Source organism: Herpailurus yagouaroundi, unplaced genomic scaffold, assembly GCF_014898765.1.
Source record: "Herpailurus yagouaroundi ecotype Mexico unplaced genomic scaffold, PumYag 205, whole genome shotgun sequence".
NCBI classification, from domain to species: Eukaryota; Metazoa; Chordata; class Mammalia; order Carnivora; family Felidae; genus Herpailurus; species Herpailurus yagouaroundi.
This window is the reverse complement of record NW_024412436.1, coordinates 14,556,420-14,578,735: the sequence shown is the minus strand read 5'-3', so window position 1 is coordinate 14,578,735 and position 22,316 is coordinate 14,556,420. Positions and strand designations below refer to the sequence as shown.

The 22,316-nt window shown below is 53.3% G+C and overlaps 1 protein-coding gene across 9 annotated transcripts in view; it reads left to right on the top strand.

The window, feature by feature from the left end:
• The window catches only part of CNIH3 (cornichon family AMPA receptor auxiliary protein 3), a 133,422-nt gene that overhangs the window by 33,277 nt on the left and 77,829 nt on the right, over positions 1-22,316 (top strand). For 6 of the 9 annotated variants that reach the window (XR_005783675.1, XM_040451945.1, XM_040451939.1 and 3 more), the window contains exons 2-3: positions 8,429-8,497; positions 13,540-13,587. The exons of 1 other annotated variant lie outside the window; for it this stretch is intronic. Coding sequence is in view for 7 of the 8 variants with exons in the window: in XM_040451945.1 (XP_040307879.1) it covers positions 8,429-8,497; positions 13,540-13,587 (117 nt within the window). In the remaining variant the exon portion in view is untranslated. The remainder of the gene's footprint in view (positions 1-8,428; positions 8,498-13,539; positions 13,588-22,316) is intronic. 2 more of the 9 variants (XM_040451940.1, XM_040451948.1) reach the window with 1 other exon arrangement.

Below are 22,316 nucleotides of genomic sequence, written 5' to 3'. Positions count from 1 at the left end.
AACCACAAGAAGAAAAATCTGAAAAGAACACAAATATATGGAGGTTAAATACATGCTATTAAACAATGAATGGGTCAACCAGGAAATTGAAGAGGCAATTAAAAAATACATGGAGACAAATGAAAAGTGAAAACACAATGATCCAAAATCTTTGGGATGCAGCAAAAGTGGTTCTAGGAGGGAAGTTTATAGCTATACAGGCCTACCTCAAAGAGCAAGAATAATCTCAAATAAACAATCTAATCTGACATGTAAAGGAGCTAAAGTAAAACAAAACCCAACACCAGTAGAGTGAAGGAAATAATAAAGATCAGATCAGAAATAAACAAAACAGAAGTGAAAGAAAGAAAGAAAGAAAGAAAGAAAGAAAGAAAGAAAGAAAGAACAGATCAATGAAACCAGGAGCTGGTTCTTTGAAAAGATCAACAAAATTGATAAGCCTTTAGCCAGACTCACAAAAAAAGGAGGGGTGACTCAAAATCAGAAATAAACACCACAGAAATACAAAGGATTATAAGAGAATATTATGAAAAAAATTATGTGCCAACAAATTGGACAACCTAGAAGAAATGGATACATTCCTAGAAACATACACCCTCCCAAAACTGAACCAGGAAGAAATAGAAAATTTGAGCAGACTGGATGCCAGCAATGAAATTGAATCAGTAATAAAAAAAAAAAAAAAAAAAAAAAAAAAAAAAAAAAACCAAAAAACTCCCAGCAAACAAAAGTCCAGGACCAGATGCCTTCATAGGGAAATTCTACCAAACACTTAAGAGTTGATACCTATTCTTCTCAAACTATTCAAAAGAATAGAAGAGGAAGAAAAGCTTCCAAATTCATTCTATGAAGCTAGCATTACCCTGATACCAAAAAGATAAAGACATCACAAAACAAAAAAAGAGAGAGAGAAAAGAGAACTACAGGCCAATATTCCTGATGAACACAGGTGCAAAAATTCTCAAGAAAATATTAGCAAATGGAATCCAGCAATATATTTAAAAAATTATTCACCATGATTGGGGCGCCTGGGTGGCGCAGTCGGTTAAGCGTCCGACTTCAGCCAGGTCACGATCTCGCGGTCCGGGAGTTCGAGCCCCGCGTCGGGCTCTGGGCTGATGGCTCAGAGCCTGGAGCCTGTTTCCGATTCTGTGTCTCCCTCTCTCTCTGCCCCTCCCCCGTTCATGCTCTGTCTCGCTCTGTCCCAAAAATAAATTAAAAATGTTGAAAAAAAAAATTAAAAAAAATAAATAAATAAAAAAAATAAAAAATAAAAAATTATTCACCATGATCAAGTGGGATTCATTCCTGGGATGCAAGGAAGGTTCAATGCTTGCAAATCAGTCAACATGATACATCACATCAACAAGAGAAAGGATAAAAACCGTAATGATCCTTTCAGTAGATGCAGGAAAAGCATTTGACAAAGTATAACATTCATTCATGATAAAAACCGTCAACAAAGTGGGTTTAGAGGGAACATACCTCAACATAAGGGCCACATATGAAACACCCACGGTAAACATCATTTCTAATGGGGAAAACAGAACTTTTCTCCTAAGGTCAGGAACAAGACAAGGATGTCCACTCTCACCACTTTTATTTTTAATTTTTTTTTCAATTTTTATTTATTTTTGAGAGAGAGAGCATGAGTGGGAGAGGGGCAGAGAGAGAGGGAGACACAAAATCTGAAGCAGGCTCCAGGCTCTGAGCTGTCAGCACAGAGCCTGATGTGGGGCTCAAACTCATGAACTGCAAGATCAAAACCTTAGCCAAAGTCAGACACTTAACCAACTAAGCCACCCAGGCACCCCTCCACTCTCACCACTTTTATTCAACAAGGTACTAGAAGAACTAGACACAGCAGTCAGATAAGAAAAAGGAATAAAAGGCATCCAAATTGGTAAGTAAGAAGTAAAACTTTCACTACTTGCAGATGACATGATACTATATATATAAAACCCTAAAGACTCCACCAAAAAGTTACTAGAACTGATAAATGAATTCAGTAACGTCACCAAAAATTGCACCAAAAATAACAAAATACCTAGGAATAAACCTAACCAAAAAGATGAAAGACCTGTACTCTGAAAACTGTAAAACACTGAGGAAAGAAAGTGAAGATGACACAAAGAAATAGAGAAACATTCCATGCTTCTTGGTTGGAAGAACAAGTATTGTTAAAATTTCTGTACTTCCCGAAGCAATCCACACTTTAAATGCAATCCCTATCAAAATACCTACAGTATTTTTCACAGAACTAGAAAACACAATCCTAAAATTTGTATGGAACCACAAAAGGCCCTGAGTACCCAAAGCAATCTCGAAAAAGAAGAGCAAAGCTTCTTTGTGAGGCATCACAATAACAGATTTCAAGTTATAGTACAAAGCTGTAGTAATTAAAATACTATGGGACTGGCACGGAAATAGACACATAGGTCAATATAAAAGTATACAGAGCCCAGAAGTAAATACACGATGATATGGTCAATTGACCTTCAAGAATGAGGCAAGAATATACAATGGGGAAAGACAGTCTCTTCAAGAAATGATGCTAGTAAAACTGGGCAGCTACATGCAAAAGAATGAACCTTGACCACTTTCTCACACCACATACAAAACTAACCTCAAGTTGGATTGAAGACAGGGCTGCCTGGGTGGCTCAGTCGGTTAAGCGTCTGCCTTCGGCCCAAGTCATGATCTCACAGTTTGTGAGTTTGAGCCCCGCGTCGGGCTCTGTGCTAACAGCTTGGGGCCTGGAGCCTGCTTCAGATTCTGTGTCTCCCTCTCTCTCTGCTCCTCCCCAGCTCATGCTCGCACTCTGTCTCTGTCGAAAATAAATAAACTTAAAAAGAAATTAAAAAAAAAAATTGGATTGAAGACAAATGTGAGACCTGAAACCGTAGAAATCCTAGAAGAGAGCACAGTCTCTCTGACATCAGCCATAGCCAGTTTTCTAGATATGTCTCCTAAGGGAAATAAATGCAAAAAAAAAAAAAAAAAATGTGATTATATCAAAATGCTTCTGCACAGTGAAGGAACAATTAACAAAACTAAAAGGGAACCTATGGAATGAGAGAAGATATTTGCACATGATGTAAAGGGCTAGTATCCAAAATATATGAAGAACTTACACAACTCAACATCCGATTGAAAAATAAATAATCCGATTAAAAAATAGAAGACATAGTCCAAAGAAGACATCCAGATGGTAAACAGACACATGAAAAGATGTTCAACATCACTGATCATCAGAGAAATACAAATCAAAACCACGACGAGATATCACCTCACACCAGTCAGAATGGCCAGAATCAACAACACAGGAAACAACAGGTGCTGGGGAGGATGTGGAGAAAAGGGACCCCTCGTGCACTGTTGGCGGGAATGCAAACTGGTACGGCCACTGTGGGAAACCGTGTGGGGGGTTCCTCAGGAGATTAAAATTACCCTATGATCAATAATTCCTCTGCTGAGTATTTACCCAAAGAGTATGAAAACACCGACTCGAAAGCATACATGCACCCCTGTGTTTACAGCAGCATTATTTACAATCGCCAAGCTGTGGAAGCAGCCCGAGAGTCCGTGGACTGATGATGAAAAAGAACGGAATATTAGCCATAAAAAGGAATGAAATCTTGCCATTTGCGATAACGTGGATTGCTCGTAGAGGGTACAATGTTAAGTGAAATAAGTCCGAGAAAGACAAAGACCGTACGATCTCACCCATATGAGGAATTTAAGAAACAAAACAAAGAAACAGACTAACCAAGAAACAGACTCTCAACTCTGGAGAGCAAGCCGATGGTCCCCAGAGCGGAGGGTGGGGGAGTGATGGGTGAACTAGGTGAAAGGGATTAAGACTACACTTCTCATGATGAGCACCGAGTCGTGCACAGAAGTGTTCGACATAACACTGTACGTTAACTGTACTGGATTTTAACAAGATAACTAAAAAATAAAATGGAAACGAATCAGCGACTTTGAGCACAAGCAGATTGTCCTTCCTAATGTGGGTGGGCCTCATCTAATCAGCCAAAGCCCCGAATAGAAGAGAAGACTGGCCTCCCGCGAGCCAGAGAGAATTCTGCAGCAGGTGGCTTTCAGGCTGCTCCTGCAGCATCGACCTCGCCTGTGTCTCCGGGCTGCCGGCCCGCCCCGCAGGTTTGGGACTTGCCAGCCTTTGGGACTGCATGAGCCAGTTCTCTCCAGAACGCTGACTGATACGGAGGTGAAATCGGGGTGAGGTTAGGGGGAGACTCAGACGCCCGGTGCCGGTCTGAAATAGTTTTCTTTTCTAAGCTCTTGGCCGGGTAGGGTGAAGCAATTTCCTTGATTGGGAGTCCTTAGAAGACAGGGCTGTCGGTGCTAAGCCCGTTGTGTCCTGCCCAGTATGGCACCCTGTACCGGTGGGGGTATAGTAAACATTTCTCACTCCCCCAGGAAGAGCGGTGAGGCTGTGTGGCCCCGTGCAAACAGCACAAGGAGGAGCGTCGGAGGGAGGGACGGTTTTAGTCCCCCTTCTGCTGGGTGACCTCGGGCATTCCTGATGACCCATCATTCTCCTCGATTGTTCACTGGGAAAGCGGACGGCACCCCAATTTGGGATGTTATGGAAAACGAACACAAAACAAAACACGTGAAAATACTTAGGGAAGTTTAAAGCACCCGTGACCTGTGGGCCTTGCACGGTTTTAGGAAAGGAGGTGGGCAGTAAATTGCGTGTCAGAGACCCTGGGTCTCTGCATGCGGTGCGGTGACAGGAGCTGAGGCAGGACCCGAAGGAGCGGCTGGCGTCCGTGAGTGTGGAGCTTTCTTCCGAGGGGCTGAGAGGTGGCTTAGCAAACCCTGGCCTGGAGCGGGTTAGGATCAGGGAACAGAGATGTTAGGACTCATGGCCGCACCAGGGTCAGACGTAGAACCGGGACCAAATGTCACGCCACACATGGGTCCCCAGCAGTAAACTTGTTCCCATCAGCCGTCCCTCTCCCGTCCCAGAGCGGGCTTGGGCTGCGTGTTGTGTGGGAATGGTGTGATAGGGAATAGGGAAAAGATGTGGTGAGGTCATAAAAACCCCGTTCTTTCTAAATTACAAGTGCCTTATTATTTTTTTAAATATTTATTTATTTTGGGGAGAGCGCGAGCGGGGGAGGGGCAGAGAGAGAGGGACAGAGGATCTGAAGCGGACTCTGCACTGACAGGCCGTCAGCGCAGAGCCTGATGTGGGGCTCGAACTCAAGAACTGTGAGATCATGGCCTGAGCTGAAGTCGGACGTTGAACTGAGCCACCCGGGCGCCCCTACAAGTGCATCCTGAGTGTGGCTTTGGAGGACTTACGGGAAGGCTCAGGGTGCAGGTAACAGCCTGCTTCCCCGGGGGCGGGGGTATTTATTTTGGTCCAGAAATGCTCCTGTTTGTCACCAGAGCCATGTCTTCCCGCAGATGTCTCAGGTCCCAGCGGTGGCAATTTCAGACACTCTGTGAATGGAGTGTATTGGTTTTCCCATGACTGCCTTCGCAGGCCACCACCGACTAGGTGGCTTGAAATCACAGGTGTTTTTCCCTCCCACGTCTGTAGGCCGAAGTCCGCCGTCGAGACTGCTCTCTCGGGAGGCTCTGGGGAGGCTCCTGGCTTGCGGTGGCTGCTGACGATCCGTGGTTCTCCTGGTTTGTAGCCACAGCACTGCAGTCTCCCGTGTCCTTTTCTCTACGGGGACGCCGTCACTGGATTTCGGGTCTGTAGTGTCATTTCGAGTGATTATATCTGCAGAGACCCTACTTCCAAATAGGGTCACGTTCTGAGGTTCCGGGAGGATGAGAACCCGGGGACGTTATTCGGCCCACGACACGGAGAAACAAGGAGAGGGGTTGGCCCCACTGGACTCCGTGTGGGAGTCTGAGCACGGACCCGGGTGAGGGAGCCGTGCCTGTCCAGGTGGGCCCGGAGGCAGAGATTCCGGGCTCGGGCCACGCGCCCCCCCATTGGAAAAAGACGGACTGCTTTTCCCAACGCCCAGCTGCCACCTGGCTTCCCCGGTCCGATGTGCCAGGATGCCCCTCCTTCTGTCCCCCACTCTCTGGGCACTGATTTTCCGCTGGGTGAACTCGCGGCCTCGCTGAAAGACCTGATCTGCTCGCCAGCACCTCCCCGGCGTGTGCGGTCGGCGCTGGGGTCACCAGCACCGGTGTGTCGCCGATGGCCACTCGGTCACGTCCAGGCGGTCGGTTCCCTTTGTCAGGTTGCGAGCAGCCGATGTGCTCAGCTCTGCAAGCCCCCCGGAGGCCACAGCGCCCGGGACCACAGAGGCCTAGCTGGTGGAGCATGGCCACGGGAGCCCTGCACGGGTGGGGTTCTGGCCGGTCCCTGCTCCCGGCCTCGTCTCCCGTGGTGTCTCCATCGGGGGGCTTCGGCCTCTGTGGCCCTTCTGCATCTCCCTCCTTCAGACCTTGCTTCCCCTTCGGGGCCTCTGCAGCCTAACTTCCTTCTGGAACTTTCCATGTCTGGCTCCTGGTCATTCAGGTCTCTCAGGTGAGGGGGCACCTCCCCAGAGACCTCTCAGACCTCCCCCCAATTCTGTTTCTTCATATCACCCCCACCCAGTCCCTGTGGTAAACTCTGTGACGACAGGGCCGTGTCTTCCCGCTCACCGTTGTGTCCCGAAGCTACGAACGGGGTGGGGAGTCTTCCGGTGTCTTTAGTAACTCCGCACTTTCTTTCTGCCCTTTCGATCCCAGAGAAGCGACACTGTGTTGCAAGGCACACAGCTGATCCTGGATTCCGGACCTGGGGTACGGTGCTCGCTGTCCGAGCCCGGAGACCCCGTCATCCGAGCACGGTGCCTGGGGCTCGGCTCCCCGAACCGGACGCCAGGCAGGCGCCCCACCCAGTGCGCCCAGTGCGCGAGCAGTAAGATCATGCGATGCAGACTCGAGATCGTGAGGGCTCACCCAGCGAGGAGCTTGCGGAAGCCAGAGGGCACTGCCGGGAGAGAACATTCCAGAGAAAAGAGGCGTCTCCTAAATGCTCAGCCCTCAGTGGGGCAGCCCTGGGGACTCATTACCTATAGCGGGTTGAGATTTCAGCCACTTCTCACCCTTCCAGGAAGGGTTTGCCGCAGTGCAGCGCTATTATTTTTAGCAAAATAACTGTTTTAGACAAGCAAGGTGATTTTTAATCCCCTGATTATAAATGCTGTTGGCCTAAAGAAGGAGAGCTCCTTGAGACACAACTCCCTGCTTCTTGAGGTGGGTCCAGGCTGCCTGAGAGTCTGCTGATGTTGCTGTGGGGAGGGGGCATCACTAGCCCTGGTGGGGCCCCTCGTGGGGACTCCACTTGGCCAGTGAGTCGTTGCTCTGTGACCCTGTGGCGGTTGGGGCCGGGGAGAGGCTGGAGAGTCTGGGGCAGGACCTCTGTGATGAGTTAGCTTCGGCTTAGTGGTGGCACAGACAGGGCTCAAGTTCACAGACACAGCTTCACACATGGGGGCTCCCGGGGGGCTCTGTCGGTCAAGCGTCCGACTCTTGATCTTGGCTCGGGTCATGATCTCGTGGTTCGTGAAATGAAGCCCCGTGTAGGGCTCCCCGTGTGGAGCCTGCTTGAGGGTCTCTCTGTCCCTCTCTCTCTCTGCCCTTCTCCTGCTTGTGCACTCTATCTCTCTCCTCTCTCAAAATAAACGGACTTTAAAAAAAAAGTGTTGCTGGCTCATATAAAAGGGGGGAACCTTCAAAAGTACTTTGACGTGGGGCTTCTGGATGGCTTAGTTGGTTGAGCGTCCGACTTCGGCTCAGGTCATGACCTCGCAGTTCGTGAGATCAAGCCCCACGTCAGGCTCTGTGCTGTCAGCGCAGAGACCTCTCTGGATCCTCTGTCCACATCTCTTTGCCCCTCCCCTGCTAGTGTGCTCACTCTCTCTTGCTTCTCTCTCAAAATAAAGAAATAAATTTGAAAAAAGAAACAGCTTCCCACTGAGTTCTTCTTCCTTCCTGAGTTCTTTGCAGACCCCCCTGGCCTGGCCCTGCCTCTCCTGACCCACCAGCTCCGTGCACCTGAGGCCCTGGCCTCTGACCTCCTCTAGGGCTAGTTTGTGAGTGAGTTTAGCTTTGAGAGGACGGTTCTGTCGTCTGTCCTCACCAGGCTGCGTATGAGGTCTGTGGGCCTTATTTGTCTACCAGTCACAAGGATGAGGCCGTATGCAGCACCTGGCCTGTTCCTAATTGGGGGACTTTTAAGCGGACGCAGAAGATGACACAGGAGCCCAGTCAGCCCCAGGCGTCTGTCGCCAGCTCTGACCGCCACCGACTCCAGCCAGCCTCCTGTCCTTGACCTCCCCGGCCCCTGTATCATTTGCAGCAGATCTACAGGGAGCCTGTGGCCTGGTGCATTGGCTCACGCTTGCACTAACATCTCGATTCTGCGTATTCGTTTCAGATAATTGCCTTCGATGAGTTAAGGACAGATTTTAAGAGCCCCATAGACCAGTGCAACCCTGTTCACGCGGTAAGTGGTGGGAGCTGGTGGCGGGCAGGGTTCAGGAGGGCAGGGGGGTGGAGGGCAGGGGCGTGGTGGAGGGCAGGGTGATGGGGGGGGGGGGGGGGGGCAGGGGGCGGGGGGGTGGTGGGTAGGGTGGCAGAGGGCAAGGGGGCAGTGGGCAGGGTGGCGGAGGGCAGGCTGGTGACGGGCCTGTGGAGGAGGGAGGTTCTGATACGGGTGGGGCGGGTGAAGGACATACCAGCCCTGAGTGCCTGGCTCCGGGCTGTTGAGGACACATCTCGTGCCCGAGGTCGGACGTCTCCACTTAACTCACAAGTATGAGCACCCCAGTCACCCAGGTGGGGGGGGGGGGTCTGCCGTGCTGAGGCCTCGTGCTGTCTTGTGGTTATTCGTCCTTGAACCAGCATGTTGTGGGGGACGGGAGCCTCCTTAGTGGTCGTTCGTGCTCGGCACTGGCCAGCGTCTCAGTGGGACAAGTGCAGAGTCGGTGTTCGGGGCCCCTGACCCCACACCACCGCCCAGGAGACGCCCACCTTGAGAGGTTCCGTGGGCCCAAGCCGACTCACTTTCCGCTGGGGAACCCGACGCGGTCTGGTCGTCTGTGCGGTGACAGCCCCTCTGCCCCAGGTCACCGCTCCGGGTCTTACCACTCCCTCTCAGTTGTCAGCTGCTCCCATATGGAGGTGGGCGTGGAGAGCGGCCTTGGTGCAGGAGAGGGATAGGGGCGCTCGTAGGGAAGGGGTGGGTGGGGTCTCTGCTTCTCTGGTCAGTGCAGCCTACTTCCAGGAGCCGGGGACCGGCCATGCACGCAGACAGGGCCTTGTCCACACTCATTCCAGACCAGCACTGCTGGGCTCAGAGGATGGGGTGCACGCGGGTCACTCAGGGGGCATCTCTCCATCTGAACTCACGGGGCCCAAGCACCGATGAAGGTCCTCCCAGGCCCTTCCAGCATGGAAGCAAGTGTTGGTTTGAGTAGCTCTGTTGATACTTGTTTTAAAAAATTTTTTAGTGTTTATTTTTGAGAGTGGGAGGGGGACAGAGAGACAGAGAATGTAAGCAGGAGAGGGGCAGAGAGAGAGGGAGACACAGAACCTGAAGCAGGCTCCAGGCTCCGGGCTGTCAGGACAGAGCCCGATGTGGGCTCGATCACGCAAACCACGAGATCATGACCTGAGCTGAACTCAGGAGTCAGACGCTCAACTGACTGAGCCAGTCAGCGCCCTGATGATAGTTTTATTTAGAGGCTGTAGACTGACCAGCAGGATTTACTAGTGTGACGCTGTCTTAACCTGGAAGGCTCGCGGCATCACTCTCTAGTGACAGGGACACAGGGGTCCGTTCTTGGAGAAAGTTAAGCTCCCTGGAGGGGACTAGGCTTCAGGGTGGCCTCCGTGAAGTGCAGGGTTTTTACTGGAGTCGCCGGGTTTTGGTAGTCTTTTCCGCCTGCGGGAACCTCGTGTGTGTAACGTAGGATCCTCTCCCACGCCGGCATCGTTTACCGCGAGTACAGACCCGCGCAGGGGCCCACGGCTCGCAGGCGGCGAGGTCAGGATTCGAGGTGTGCCGTCTGTGTTCTGACCTCCTCCTCTGTGTTGTCTCTTTCGGAGATCTGATTTCCTAAAGCCTGATTTCAGAATCCCTTTGGCACCCATGCTTTGGTTCCATGGCGTAGAGCCAAACCCTTTCAAAGTCGACTGTGGGAAGCAGAATTTTGTTACAAGTTGAAAGACTCCCTCAGAGGCGCTTGGAAACTCCTGAGTTGTATGAAACTTGCGTTAAAATCCATCTGGTTTCCATCGGCCAGTGTTCCCCCCACCCCGGCTAACCTGGCTCCACAGGGCCTGAAAGGCCTCACTTCTTTCTGGATGTTTCGTTTGTTTGGCAGTGGCTCGTCTGCACCCGCCGAGGGCACAGAGCTGCTCAGCTCGAGAGGGCGCGTCCCGGGGGGTCAGCTGCCTGCGCTGCGTCCTCCTAGCTGTCCGGGCTCAAATCAGGACACAGCTCACTTAGAACACCCAGGGCTTTCTGAAATGACCCCAGGGTCACGCGAGTGCAGAAATGTGTCCCCCACTCAGCTCCGTCCTGCAAATCCGACCCACAGACAAACGTCACGGAGCAGGCAGTTTTCTTAGTTCAGATGGGACGGAGGAAACAGGACCCACACGGGGGCCGAGGCGGCCTCTGCTGAGGGTCGGAGCAAGAACGGAGCCTGCATACAGTAGGAGCTCAACTGTTGTTGATGAAAGTGAATCCTGCAGGGTGAGGTGAGCCTGGAGGCTGGGTCTCAGCTCTTTACTCCTGTCATTAGAGCCACGCTTCCAACAGGTTGTGATGTAATTAAGGAGCCTGGACCCTGCTGGCCAAACGTGTAGACAGACTGAAGGCCCAGGGAAAGGAGTCTTGTCTGGGATTTTGAAAGTTTATTTATTTTGAGAAAGAGGGAGCGAGCATGGGAAGGACATGGGGGAGGAGCAGAGAGAAAGAGAGAGCGAGCGCGTGAGCGAGCATGAGTGGGGCAGGGGCAGAGAGCGAGGGAGACACAGAATCGGAAGCAGGCTTCAGGCTCTGAGCTGTCAGCACAGAGCCCGACTCGGGGCTCAAACTCATGAACTATGAGATCATGCCCTGAGCCGAACTCGGATGCCCAACCGACTGAGCCCCCCAGGCGTCCCTCTTATCTGGGATTTTAAAAAAAAAATCTGTTAAAACCCTACATGGAAGAATATTAGGCACATTTTCTTGGTTCTTAGGATTTACTCCCTGGCAGGAAGTTAAGCGCTTTAGATGCCTCTTTAAACTGTGTTGGAGCGATCTCGGCCTCCGTGGAGGCAGCTCAGCCTCAGGAGGCTCGGAACAGTTGCCCCCCCTGGGCGGTGACGCCAGCCCCGGGGGGACTCAGCTTATAAGCAGTTGCTCTAGGAAGATCCCCTAAAGCACAGACTTGCTGGGCCCTCGGGGCAGACCCCCTTCCAGGAGGAGGAAGGGGCCCCCGTGTTACTCTAGCATCTCATTTAGCCCTTCCCTTCCTTTTCCCAGTGGGGCCTTCACTGTCGCCACGGAGCGAGGGAGCTGTTGTCCCCTGAGGACCAGCCCGTGTGTCCCACGGCACCCTCTCTGTGCCTGGTTCTGCACACCTTTCCTTATTCTGCACGTAGGCAGCCTCGATGCCCAGCTGCATGGGGGTTTGTGTGGGCGCACACGTGCGTGTGTGGGCGCGCACACGCATGGTCTGCCTTCCTTGACACGTGGGCGCTAATCTGTCCTGATGTGGGCTCTTAAAGGGCGCCCAGGGATCACTGTATGAGTCAGTTAGGGAAATAGAAGTGTCCCAGCCACCTGTCTCCTCCAGATCCGCGAGGAATTTCATTACCGTCACATCCACGGCCACCACATTGCCTCGGTAACAGAGCGCCGGCGGATGCCGCAGCCGTGCTCACAGTGGCTCCAGAAAACAAGAAAGTCATTGCGGGAAAGGGGAGGCAACACACGGTGTGTGACGTGACTGTCATCACCTGCCCAGCCATTAGGCACCTGTCCCCAGCAGTGAGCCAGGCTCCAGACAGGGACCTCGACATTTGCAGAAGTCTTAGCCTGGGGGCATAGTGTGATGATGAGTTCCCCTAAATATACTCACTTTAGAAAAATAAAACCAATGGCGGGGGTCCACCCTACCTTGGACACAAATCAGGACACCCGTGCTCCAGGGACCCAAGTGGGCCCAAGCGGTCTTCCCAGGAGGGCTGATTGTGGGCGCCAGGAAGGATGTCCCTGGTACTTGTCTTATAACCACAAGTTTGTGCCTTTTCACCCCTCCCCCACTCCCTGTCTCTGATGACCACACTTCTGATCTCCTTTTCTAGGAGTTTGCTTTGTTGTTGTTGTACGTTTGTAGATTCCACCAACATAAGTGAGATCGCACGGGATTTGTCTTTCTCTGTCTGGCTTACCTCACTCGGCATAATGCCCTCTCCTCCGTCCACATTGTTACAAACGGCAGGGGGTTCCTTCTTTTTTATGGCTGAGTAATATTCCAGTGTTTGTGTGTGTTGTGTGCACGTGTGTACATGTATCATGCTATGTAATAGTATGCTGTATATATGCTGTGTGTGTATATGTGTACGTATGTCATACTATATAATATACTATATGCATACTGTGTATGTGTATGTGTGTATATCATACTATATAATAGTATGTATATGCTGTGTGTGTACATGTGCATGTGTGTGTATATGTGTACGTATCTCATACTATATAATATACTATATGCATACTGTGTATGTGTATGTGTGTATATCATACTATATAATAGTATGTATATGCTGTGTGTGTGTGTGTGTGTGTGTGTGTGTGTGTGTATGACATTTTCTTCTTCCATTCATCTATCCAGGGACACTTAGGTGGACTCTGTGTTGTGGCTATTGGAAATACTACTGACACTGCAGTGAGGACAGAGGTGCAGATATCTTTCCCAGGCAGTGATTTCGTTTCTTCCAGGCAGACATTCAGAAGTAGAATTATTGGATTGTAGGGTAGTTCTATTTTTAACTTTTTGAGGACCCCCCCCCATACTGTTCTCCACAGTGTCTGCACCAGTTTGCATTCCCACCAGCAGTGCACGAGGGTTCTCCTCTCTCCGCACCATCCTCACTGACACTGTGGTTTCCTGTGTTGTTGATTTGGGCCATCCTGACAGGTGTGAGGCGGCACCCCACCGTGGCTTTGATTTGCATTTCCCCGATGATGGGCGATGAGCACCTTTTCGCATACCCATTGGCCGTCTGTATGTCTTCTTTGGGAACATATCTGTTCAGATCCTCTGCCCATTTACAATTGGATGATTTGTTTTTTTGCTAGTGAGTTCTATGAGCAGAAACTCTCGTTAGGAGGTGCTGGGTGGGAGCATGCAGGCCACGTGGCCGGGAGGGGTCTCTGGTGGGTTCTGCCTCCTGTACTGGGGGCCGAATGTGGGGGCTTCTCAGGTTCTCGCAGCAGAACATCTAACCTCCAACCTCCCCTCTTTTCCTCTCTTTTGCGTCCTGAAGAGGGAACGGCTGAGGAACATTGAACGCATCTGCTTCCTCCTGAGAAAGGTCAGTGCAGGAACGCCACACCGAGGGTGGACGGCCACGGGGTCGTGGCCGGTCACACGGTAAAAGGGGCCAGCGAGGCTCATGCCTGCTCCAGCCCCGTCTCCCCCGAAGGCAAATGGCAGGGGCGGGGGAGGTGGGAGCGTGTGGAAACCTCCAGAGATGAAAGGAGCCGATTAGAGTGGTGGCCATCACCAGAGTGGTGGCGCTGCATCCTTGCGGGTGCCTCTGGTTGGGTCGGGAGGTCCTCTATCTTTGCGTGATGATGGATGGCATTTGCACCTGATGCTGCCCCTGCGGCCTTTGTTCCTGGCTGGCGCTGGGGATGCACCTGCCCGGCTCCAGGAAGCTTTTAACTAGCTGCTGGCTTTCCTTTGAGGTTTCAACGGCCACTCAGCCTCGCAGATTGATTGACAGCGTCACGGGGAGCGTGTCAGGGCTGGGACAGGAAGCGTGATGAAGGGGAGCCTGCGTTCGGAGAGTTGTTCTGAATGGATGGGCAGAGGTCACAGCCGCCGGGCGCCTCCGGAACACACGTGTGCATGCACATTCATGGGTGCGCGTGCTCTCCGAGACATAGCTGGGGAAGCCCGATGGCAGAGGGACGTCACCGTCCAGCAGGAAAGTGTGTGCAGAGAGCAGCGAAGTGTAGAGACCAGTAACTTGCAGGTAGAGGAAGCGGTACCCACAGCCGAGATCCAGACGACATCCCCATCTCTGTTCAGAGCGGATGGGATGCAGGACACCGTAAAGCCACCTGTCAACCCGAAAGGAGTGTTTGAGCCTCCTGTGAGTAGGAGAGAAACAGATACCTTGCCAGCATCGACAGAAGGAAAATCATCGTGCAAGCTTTTGAAACTTTTCTAGGTTTCAATAATGATGCCTTCCGTTGGAAGAGCGAGCTTAATCAAAAGTTAATTATTTTTCCTGCCAATTACTTGCCCGTTGATGTTTTCTCAGACACTCAGTGTGTTAGAGTTTCACGTCTTGGATGAGGCAGCAGGGAAGTACGGTAAGATGATGAGAAGCATGTGAAAACACTAGTGATCCAAGAGTAAAGAAGGACTTAAGAGAACAGCACGTGTCATTTGGTATTAAGGGCAGTTCATGGATCTGTGAATTACTTTCCCAGGTAATATCTTGGGCACCAGTGATGCCTTCGGCTGTGACTTCTGGTCTTTGGCTGGTGCTTTACGACTGACAGCTAAGTGTCTGTCTCATCCCTTTCCCCTGAACGTACCCCAGCCCCACCCCAGACTCTCTGGCAAGGCAGTAATCCACATCCTTCACATCAGGCTTGCTCACCTTTCTGACTGCTTGACCACTGACTCTGGGGGGACAGGGACCAGTGGCCTGGCTGTGTCTGCCAGAGTCCTGCCTTACAGCCTGAAGGTCAAGGCCAAGGGTGTGAAAGAAAAGGGGCTGAGCAATAATTAGCATTACCATTTGCAAATTTACATAGAGTTTGCATACAGTTTCTAGAACTGTGTGCAGTAGATGAGGCGTTTTGCTCCAGGAAACATATTCCAAAGGCCTTTTTCTGTTTTTTTCCTTTTCATGGGCTCCGTCCCCTCATTCCCCCCCACCTAACCCCACCTTGCTGCAGCCTCCACTGCTCCCGTGAAGGCATGTTTCGTTCGATGTTAGCAGGCGACACCAGGGAGGAGAGTTCCAGTGGACAGCAGAGGACAGGGCACACTGACTTCAAGTCTGCAGGTGTGAGAGCCGTGCTCCATCACTGATCACTCATCCTGCAGCCTCACGGCCTCGGCCCCGCCACCGGCCGGGCGAGAACCTAGCCGGGAACGTGTCTCTCTTACTACCTCACTACTTACATCAGATGTGTGTTTTCATATCACGTGTAACTCTGTCGTGCTCGCCGTCTACACAGAAGGCCCCTAGCGGACAGGAGGTAATGTGTGCAGGCTTCTGCTGCTTCCCCGTCCTGCCCCCTGCCCCGGTGATCCACGAGGCCCTCAGTGCGACTCTAGCCCCGGGCGCAGTGAGCACAACCCCTCCCCTGGGAGGCTGCTGGGGAATTAGCGGGGAGGACAGAGGTGTGCGCAGCTCAGAACGGCTGACACCGTCACACGTTACCGCTGTCGTCCTGACCCTCGGTGGCTGCCAAAACCCCCGTGAACGCCCCCGGGGCATGCCTTCCGTGCCGAGGTGGGTGCAGGTGCGGTGGTCCATGGCCGGCGGCCTCCCCCAGGCTCCAGCTCTGGTCCTCCTGCCAGAGTCTGAGCCCGTGCCGGGCACAGGGGGAGGCTGAGTGGGCCTGGTTAGCACCACCACCTTCTGGGAACTGTACCTTCCAAGAAATTCCTTGGAACTTGTCTCCTAACACCCAGAATGTGATGCATTTCAGCAGCCGATTGTTGTTAAACCACCTCCTCAGCTTTCTCGGGAGGAAGGAAGGGATTTTCAAGTGGATCCGTTTCAAGCTCTGTAATTATCAGGAAATGTGTTCTTTGGGTAATTGTCTGAACCGCAGGGTTCTTGCGTTGACGTGTGCGTATGATTCACGTTCTAGGGCAGGACCACTCTGCGAGCCGCTCTCCCACTGGAGCAGGATGTCGGCTCCGTGGGTCACGGAGAAGGGCGGGGTGGGAGCAGGAAGCGTCTGACCAGGGGCCCCTGCTGCCTCTCCAAGTTCAGGAAAGGAAGTTCAGTGAGAGCCCAGGGTCGGCATGAGCTCGGGGAGAAGCGTTCCTGGCGAGCTGTGGTCGTCACACCCTGGATTTGGTTGTCCTGGGACGTGTCAAGTGTCACTTCCCTGGGCCAAGGTGGTCGTGTGTCACCGATGGTCTCGCGTTCGCCGGAGCCTGCGCGCGTGGCAGGACCCAGGGCGCTGTGTGGCTTGACGGAGCTGCGGTTCTCCTTTTTCCCCAACTTCCGCAAGCTTGTGTCCAGCCTCAGTGTCGGTTTTCTGACCTCTGTGGCTGCAGAGAGCCCCGGGGGATGGACGGTTTTCCCTCCCTCCAGGGCTGTGGAAGAGGAGGACGGGCGGGGCTGTTGCGTCCTTTGGGGCCGTGTAACCAGGTGGGAGGCGGCAGGTGCACCAGGTTTTATTCTGGAAAGAACGGGGTGGTGATAAGGCCACAGGAGTTACCACCCTGACCGCCTGTGCCCCTCCCCCTTCGTGCTTACCCGAGCCACACCTGCTTCGGGGGAGGGGTCAAGGCCGGAAGTACAGCTGAACGGTGTGAAACCGGCACCCGCCGCAGACACTCCACGATGTGATCCCGCAGGCGGAGCTGGCGGAGGTGGGCAGTGGTCGAGTAGGAAGACCACACTGCTGTTCCCGATTCTGCACCCTCCGCTGTATCCGTGGGGTCACGTCCCTGAAGCCGTGACCTCCCCGAAGCCAGGGATTGCGGGGACCCTCTCCTCTGCACGCACGCTGGGCTCTGCCAGGTCTTCCGAGTTCTGGGAGTGCCTGCTCCCCTGACCTGACGTCACTGGGGCCAACCCACTGCAAGGAGCCCGGGGGCACGGGGTGCAGACCCCGCCCAGCTGTAGCTCAGAACCAAGCCCGTTGGATCCAGTGACCCCTCCCCCCCAGTCAACCTTCAGCTGTGCGAGCAAGTATAAATGATTATTGTTGCGAGGCGCTGAATGCTGGAATGATTTGTTATGCAGCATTGTTATACCGATGGCTGACCGATACTGCAAGCTTGTGCTGCTTACATAAGGGGGAGCCTTTTTTTTAAAAACCTGATTGTATCCTGTGCCACACATCAGCTGTTTGCTGACTCTGTACATTTATAAATAGACCGTTTCAAACTCTGTCCCAATTTCTTTGACCTCAGAGGAGGCTGCTAAATGCGTTCCTGTACCAGAGCCCAGAGAAAGACCCACATCACTTTGGATCACGTTATTTGTCCGGCATTAGCTACCTGGAAGAATAGTGAAGACAGTGCCTTTTCCGTAATTCCCGGCACTCCTGCCACAATGAACTGACTTGATCGCCAGTCTTTTTAGCCGCTGGCACTGTTCTTCCTTTGGGCTCTGGAGAGAACGGTGTGTTTAATTGAGGGACACGATACAGTTGAAAAGGGACACATAAACTCAGAGGCAGTTGCGTGGAATGCCTTAGAGAGACCATCCTTGGCTCAGGAATTTTCCAGAATGGAAGTCTGTGTTGGCTGGCGGATTTCTAAAATGTGCTGGGGACAGGAGCTGTTTCTGTTTTTAGAGTGACCACTGCCTGCCTTTAAAAGAATTAGCTCTTTTGGGGCGCCTGGGTGGCTCAGTCGGTTGAGCATCCAGCTTCGGCTCAGGTCGTAATCTCACGGTTCGTGAGTTCTAGCCCCACGTTGGGCTCTGTGCTGACAGCTTGGAGCCTGGAGCCTGTTTAGGATTTTGCGTCTCCCTCTCTGTCTGCTCCTCCCCCACTCATGCTCTGTCTCTCTCTCTCTCTCTCTCTCTCTCAAAAATAAATAAACATTAAAAATTTTTTTAAAGAATTAGCTCTTTTATATATATATTTTAATGTTTATTCATTTTTGAGAGACAGAGCACCAGCGGGGGAGGGGCAGAGAGCGAAGGAGACACAGAATCCGAAGCAGGCTCCGGGCTCCAAGCTGTCAGCACAGAGCCCGACACGGGGCTCGAACCCACGAACCGTGAGATCATGACCTGAGCCCAAGTTGGACACTTTATCGACCGAGCCACTCAGGCACCCCTAGAAGAATTAACTCTTAATCCTCATAACGACACTGTGAAGCACTAATGATTAATAGATGAGGAAGTCGGGGGCGTAGAGAGATTTACTGTTCTGGGGTCTCCTGTTTCTCAAGTCAGTGGATCTGAAGTCAACATTTTTAATCACAAAATAGGGGAAGTTGTTGCTTCTCTGACACCTGCTGTTTACCGACCACCACGACGGTAATAGCGCTCAGCTATTTAAAGGGAAGGCAGGAATCCCCAAAGCCACAGGGACCCTGTAATATGCTGGGCTCACCATGATGGGGCCGAGTGGATTCCTTTAAGGCTCTTTTCTATTTCCGTTTAACTCCTTGGTAGGACAGTTCACCCCTCGAGGGAATGTTTGAAGAAAAGTAAAAATATCCTAGAACAACGCTTGCAACTAGTTCAGAAACTGTGTCTCATGTATAATGTATTTTCCATCGCTTTCTGCGGCAAAGTCCTCGTTAGAGGGAAGGACGGAACATTTTGCTCGCCGTGTGAGCAGCGGTGCTGTCCCAGGGTTGCTGAACCGGAAGCCGGGTGGTGGGGGCAGCGGGGGCTCTGTCCTCACCTCGCTCGCCCCCAAGGCCGCGGCAGGACAGGCAGCGGACCCTACAACAGCTCTGGCTCCCCATTGCCTGTGGCTGCTTGGCCGGATCCTCCCTGCTTCTTCATCACCACCATCATAGAGGGTCAGGCCAGTCAGCAACAGCTACGACGTCTATTTCTCGTGGGTCCGTGGGTCACTGGTTGGTCCCCTGACCCTGGCTGGGCTTACAGGGAGAAGGGGTGTCACTTGCTCTTGCCTGAGGCTCACGCGTGTCTCTGGACACAGGCCATTAGCTGGCCTAGGACGGCCTCCACGGGGGCAGTTGGACCCGCTCCGCATCTCGTCCTCCAGCGACTCGCCCAGGCTCTGCTCACTGCGTCACAGAGAAGCCAGAGAACAAGTGGAAACACGCGGGCGCTTTTTCAAGCTTTGGTTTGCATCAGACCTCCTCCTAGTGCCCTGTGGGCTGACGCGAGTGACACGGCCGAGCCCAGGGTGTGGGTTCAGAAGCTCCCCAGGTTTGTGCAGGGGGCAGGCCGTGCCAGGTGGCAGGTGGGTAAGTCAGGGAACCTACGCAGGAGGCTTGTCTCGGGCAACCACAGGGCGGGTAGATTTCTGCACCCCTCCCCACCTGTTTTAGAAGCTTATAAAGAGGCCTTCGTGGGGTTCAGCCACATCTGTTCACGTGGTCCCAACACCACGTCACCATCTCAGGCCTGTCCTGGGGGCAGGTCCCGGGAGCGGGGAGGGCAGGTGGAACCCGCATCCCAAAGGTAGGAGAGTGGGTGAGGAGCTCTGGGCACCAGGGTCCACCTCACCGGTCACCCATTGGTCGCGTCTCCTTGGTGACCTCCGCCAACACGGAGTAGGACTGGGAGGGACTACAGAGTCACAGGCAAAGGTGTGGCTATGGCGAGGCCATTTGCGGGTACCATAAGTGCCGGCCATCTACCATGTCAGTAGGAAGGGGATTAAGATTCAGGGATCGGAACAATGAGACACCACCTTACTCCTGTTAGAACAGGCATCAGGAAGACAAGAGATTGCAAAGTTCGGTGAGCATGTGGAGAAAAGCGACCCTCGTGCCCTGCCGGTGAGAACGCAAGTTGGTGCGGCCACTACTGAAAACAGTATGGCGGAGCCTCGGAAGTTAACAGTAGAACCACTCTGTGACCCAGCAGTTCTGCCTCTGGTTATCGATCCAGAGGAAATGAAAACACCAAGCCGAAGAGACATGCCACCCCCGTGTACCCAGTGGCCTTATTTATAGTAACCGAGACGTGGAGACAACCCAAGCGTCCGTCGGTGGATGAGTGGACAAAGAAGATGTGGTGTGGACACCGGTGTCTTGGTCTTCCTTGAGTCCCCAGACTTCAGCACGATGTGGGACCCAGTCCTGATGGTCAGCATGTGACCAGGAGATGAAATGCTAAATCTGGACCTTACGGGTCATCTGATCGGACCCCTCACTTTCAGATGGGGAAACTGAGACCTGAGGGCTCAGTGGTGAGATGACATCACAGCCAGTGTGTCTGGGCCGCTCGGCTGCGTGGAGCGTCTGAGGTCACTGAAGCTGGACAGAACCGGACCGATCTGTGAGCTCTCTGGGGCAGGGACCGCACCTTGCCTGCTCACAAGGGCATCCCCAGAGCCGAGCTCAGAGCGCAGGCATCAGTAAGTGATGAAATGTCTGGCATCCCTACGCCGTGTCAGTGGCCATTTCACCGTGTGTAGCGTTTACCGTACATGAATTTTGTCTTCCCCCCAGGGTACAACCACTCACCAACATGGCACGGATAGACCTGAGAAGGAGGCGACACGCTGTTATATCCTTGGCAAAAGGCGTGGAAAAGACCCTTGGTTATTTCAAAATAAGCTCTTCTCCGGTGAAAAGTGGTCTTTCCGTGTAGATCCAGGGACCCACAGGTTCAAGGGCAGCAGCACAGAGGCGTCTACATATTCTTCCCGTCGCGACGACCGTGTGGAGATCTCAGCCCGCTTCCATCAAAGGGGTGGCCTCGTTAGAACCACGGGGGTTCAAGGACTTCTCCTTCCCCGTTCCGTTTGGGAGCAGCCCTGAAGGTCAGCCACGTGCAGAATCGGCAATAGATGCTGGGGCAATAGATCCGAAGCACAAATCTGAGTCCTACACCTCCTAGGCCAGGGGCACAAACGTGTCACTTAGCCAGTGAGTGAGCCCAGCCAGTGCCCAGCACCGTCCCAGCGCTGCATCACAGCTTTGCTCTTCTCCGCTCGGTATCCAACAGCCGGGAATTTCAGAAGTGCCTGCAGGAGGCACTTAGCACTCGCCGTGAAACCTCGCTGCCCGTGTTGTGCAAAATCGTGTGCGAGTGCCGTATGGGGAAGCGATAAATGGTAGAGTCCACTGCTTTGTTGTGTTTGTCATTAGTGGAGCTGGTGGGTCCTGACCATTTTGCGGATCAGAATCCCCCCTGGAGATCTAACGTGCCTCTTGGGAGGGGCTGGCTTTTGTTGTTGTTGTTTCCTGCTGCGAAAAGCTTTCCTGTTTCCATTTGGTCCGTGGCGTGGGATCAGGCTCCAGGGTGTTGCAAAGCTGCCTGGTGGCCACAGAGAGAGGCTCGGGCACCAGCCCTGGCATCCGGGGGCTGCCGGAGGGGCCCCTCACGGGCTGCTGGGCTCCAGGGACCCCGAGTCATGCTGGGGGGGTGAGCCTTTCCAAGAGATGCCGGCCTCGCCCAGCCTGGGGAGGGGGGCAGCCGGCCTGCGGAGGTGAGTCAGGGGGTCGCCCATCTTCCTGATGAGTTTCACCTCCATCTAGGAAGTGCTTCTCCTGGAAGTCACGGCGCTGGGGGTCTGCGCGGGCCAGACCCAGGGCGTGTAGATCCAAACGGGCCTGGTCCAGACCAGGGCGGCTTCCATGGCATCCAGGCTTTCACCCCCTCATCCCGGCACCTCTTCTGCACGTCTCGGAAGAGGGCGCGGCTGCTGTGCTGGTTTTGCACCTTCAAGAGACGCTCAGCACCCTCCCGCTTCTCCTTAGCCAACTCTTGGGAGAAGCGGTCCACACCCTCCAGAGCCACATCCTCCCGGTGAAAATAGGAGCCCAGAGAGAGGGAGGGGTAGGCGGCCCGCGGGTGCGCGTGGACCAGGACGTTGACGGCGGCCTCCACCTCGGTGGGATAATTCTGAGGTCCCGGAGGCAGAGGGTGGCCGAGAAGATGGCTCCAAAGGTCATGGCTGGAAGAGCGGTTAAAAGTGGTCGGAGGCTGGTGGAAGGGTGTCCCTGGGTCCGTTCTGCCCCAACACTGTTGAAGCAGGGGACAGGTGTGCGGGGCCGCCGGGCGCACTGCTCGGGAAGGTCCGGTTACCTGTATTTGAAGATGCCCTGTGTGCGTCTCACAGGCGGCCACGACGGAGGAACCCAGTGAGAGCTATTCGGTGATTTGGCGGGTGTCCTGGTGATTCGCAGGCAGCTCCCCGGTGGCTGCCCGGGGTCTGGAGAGTTGTC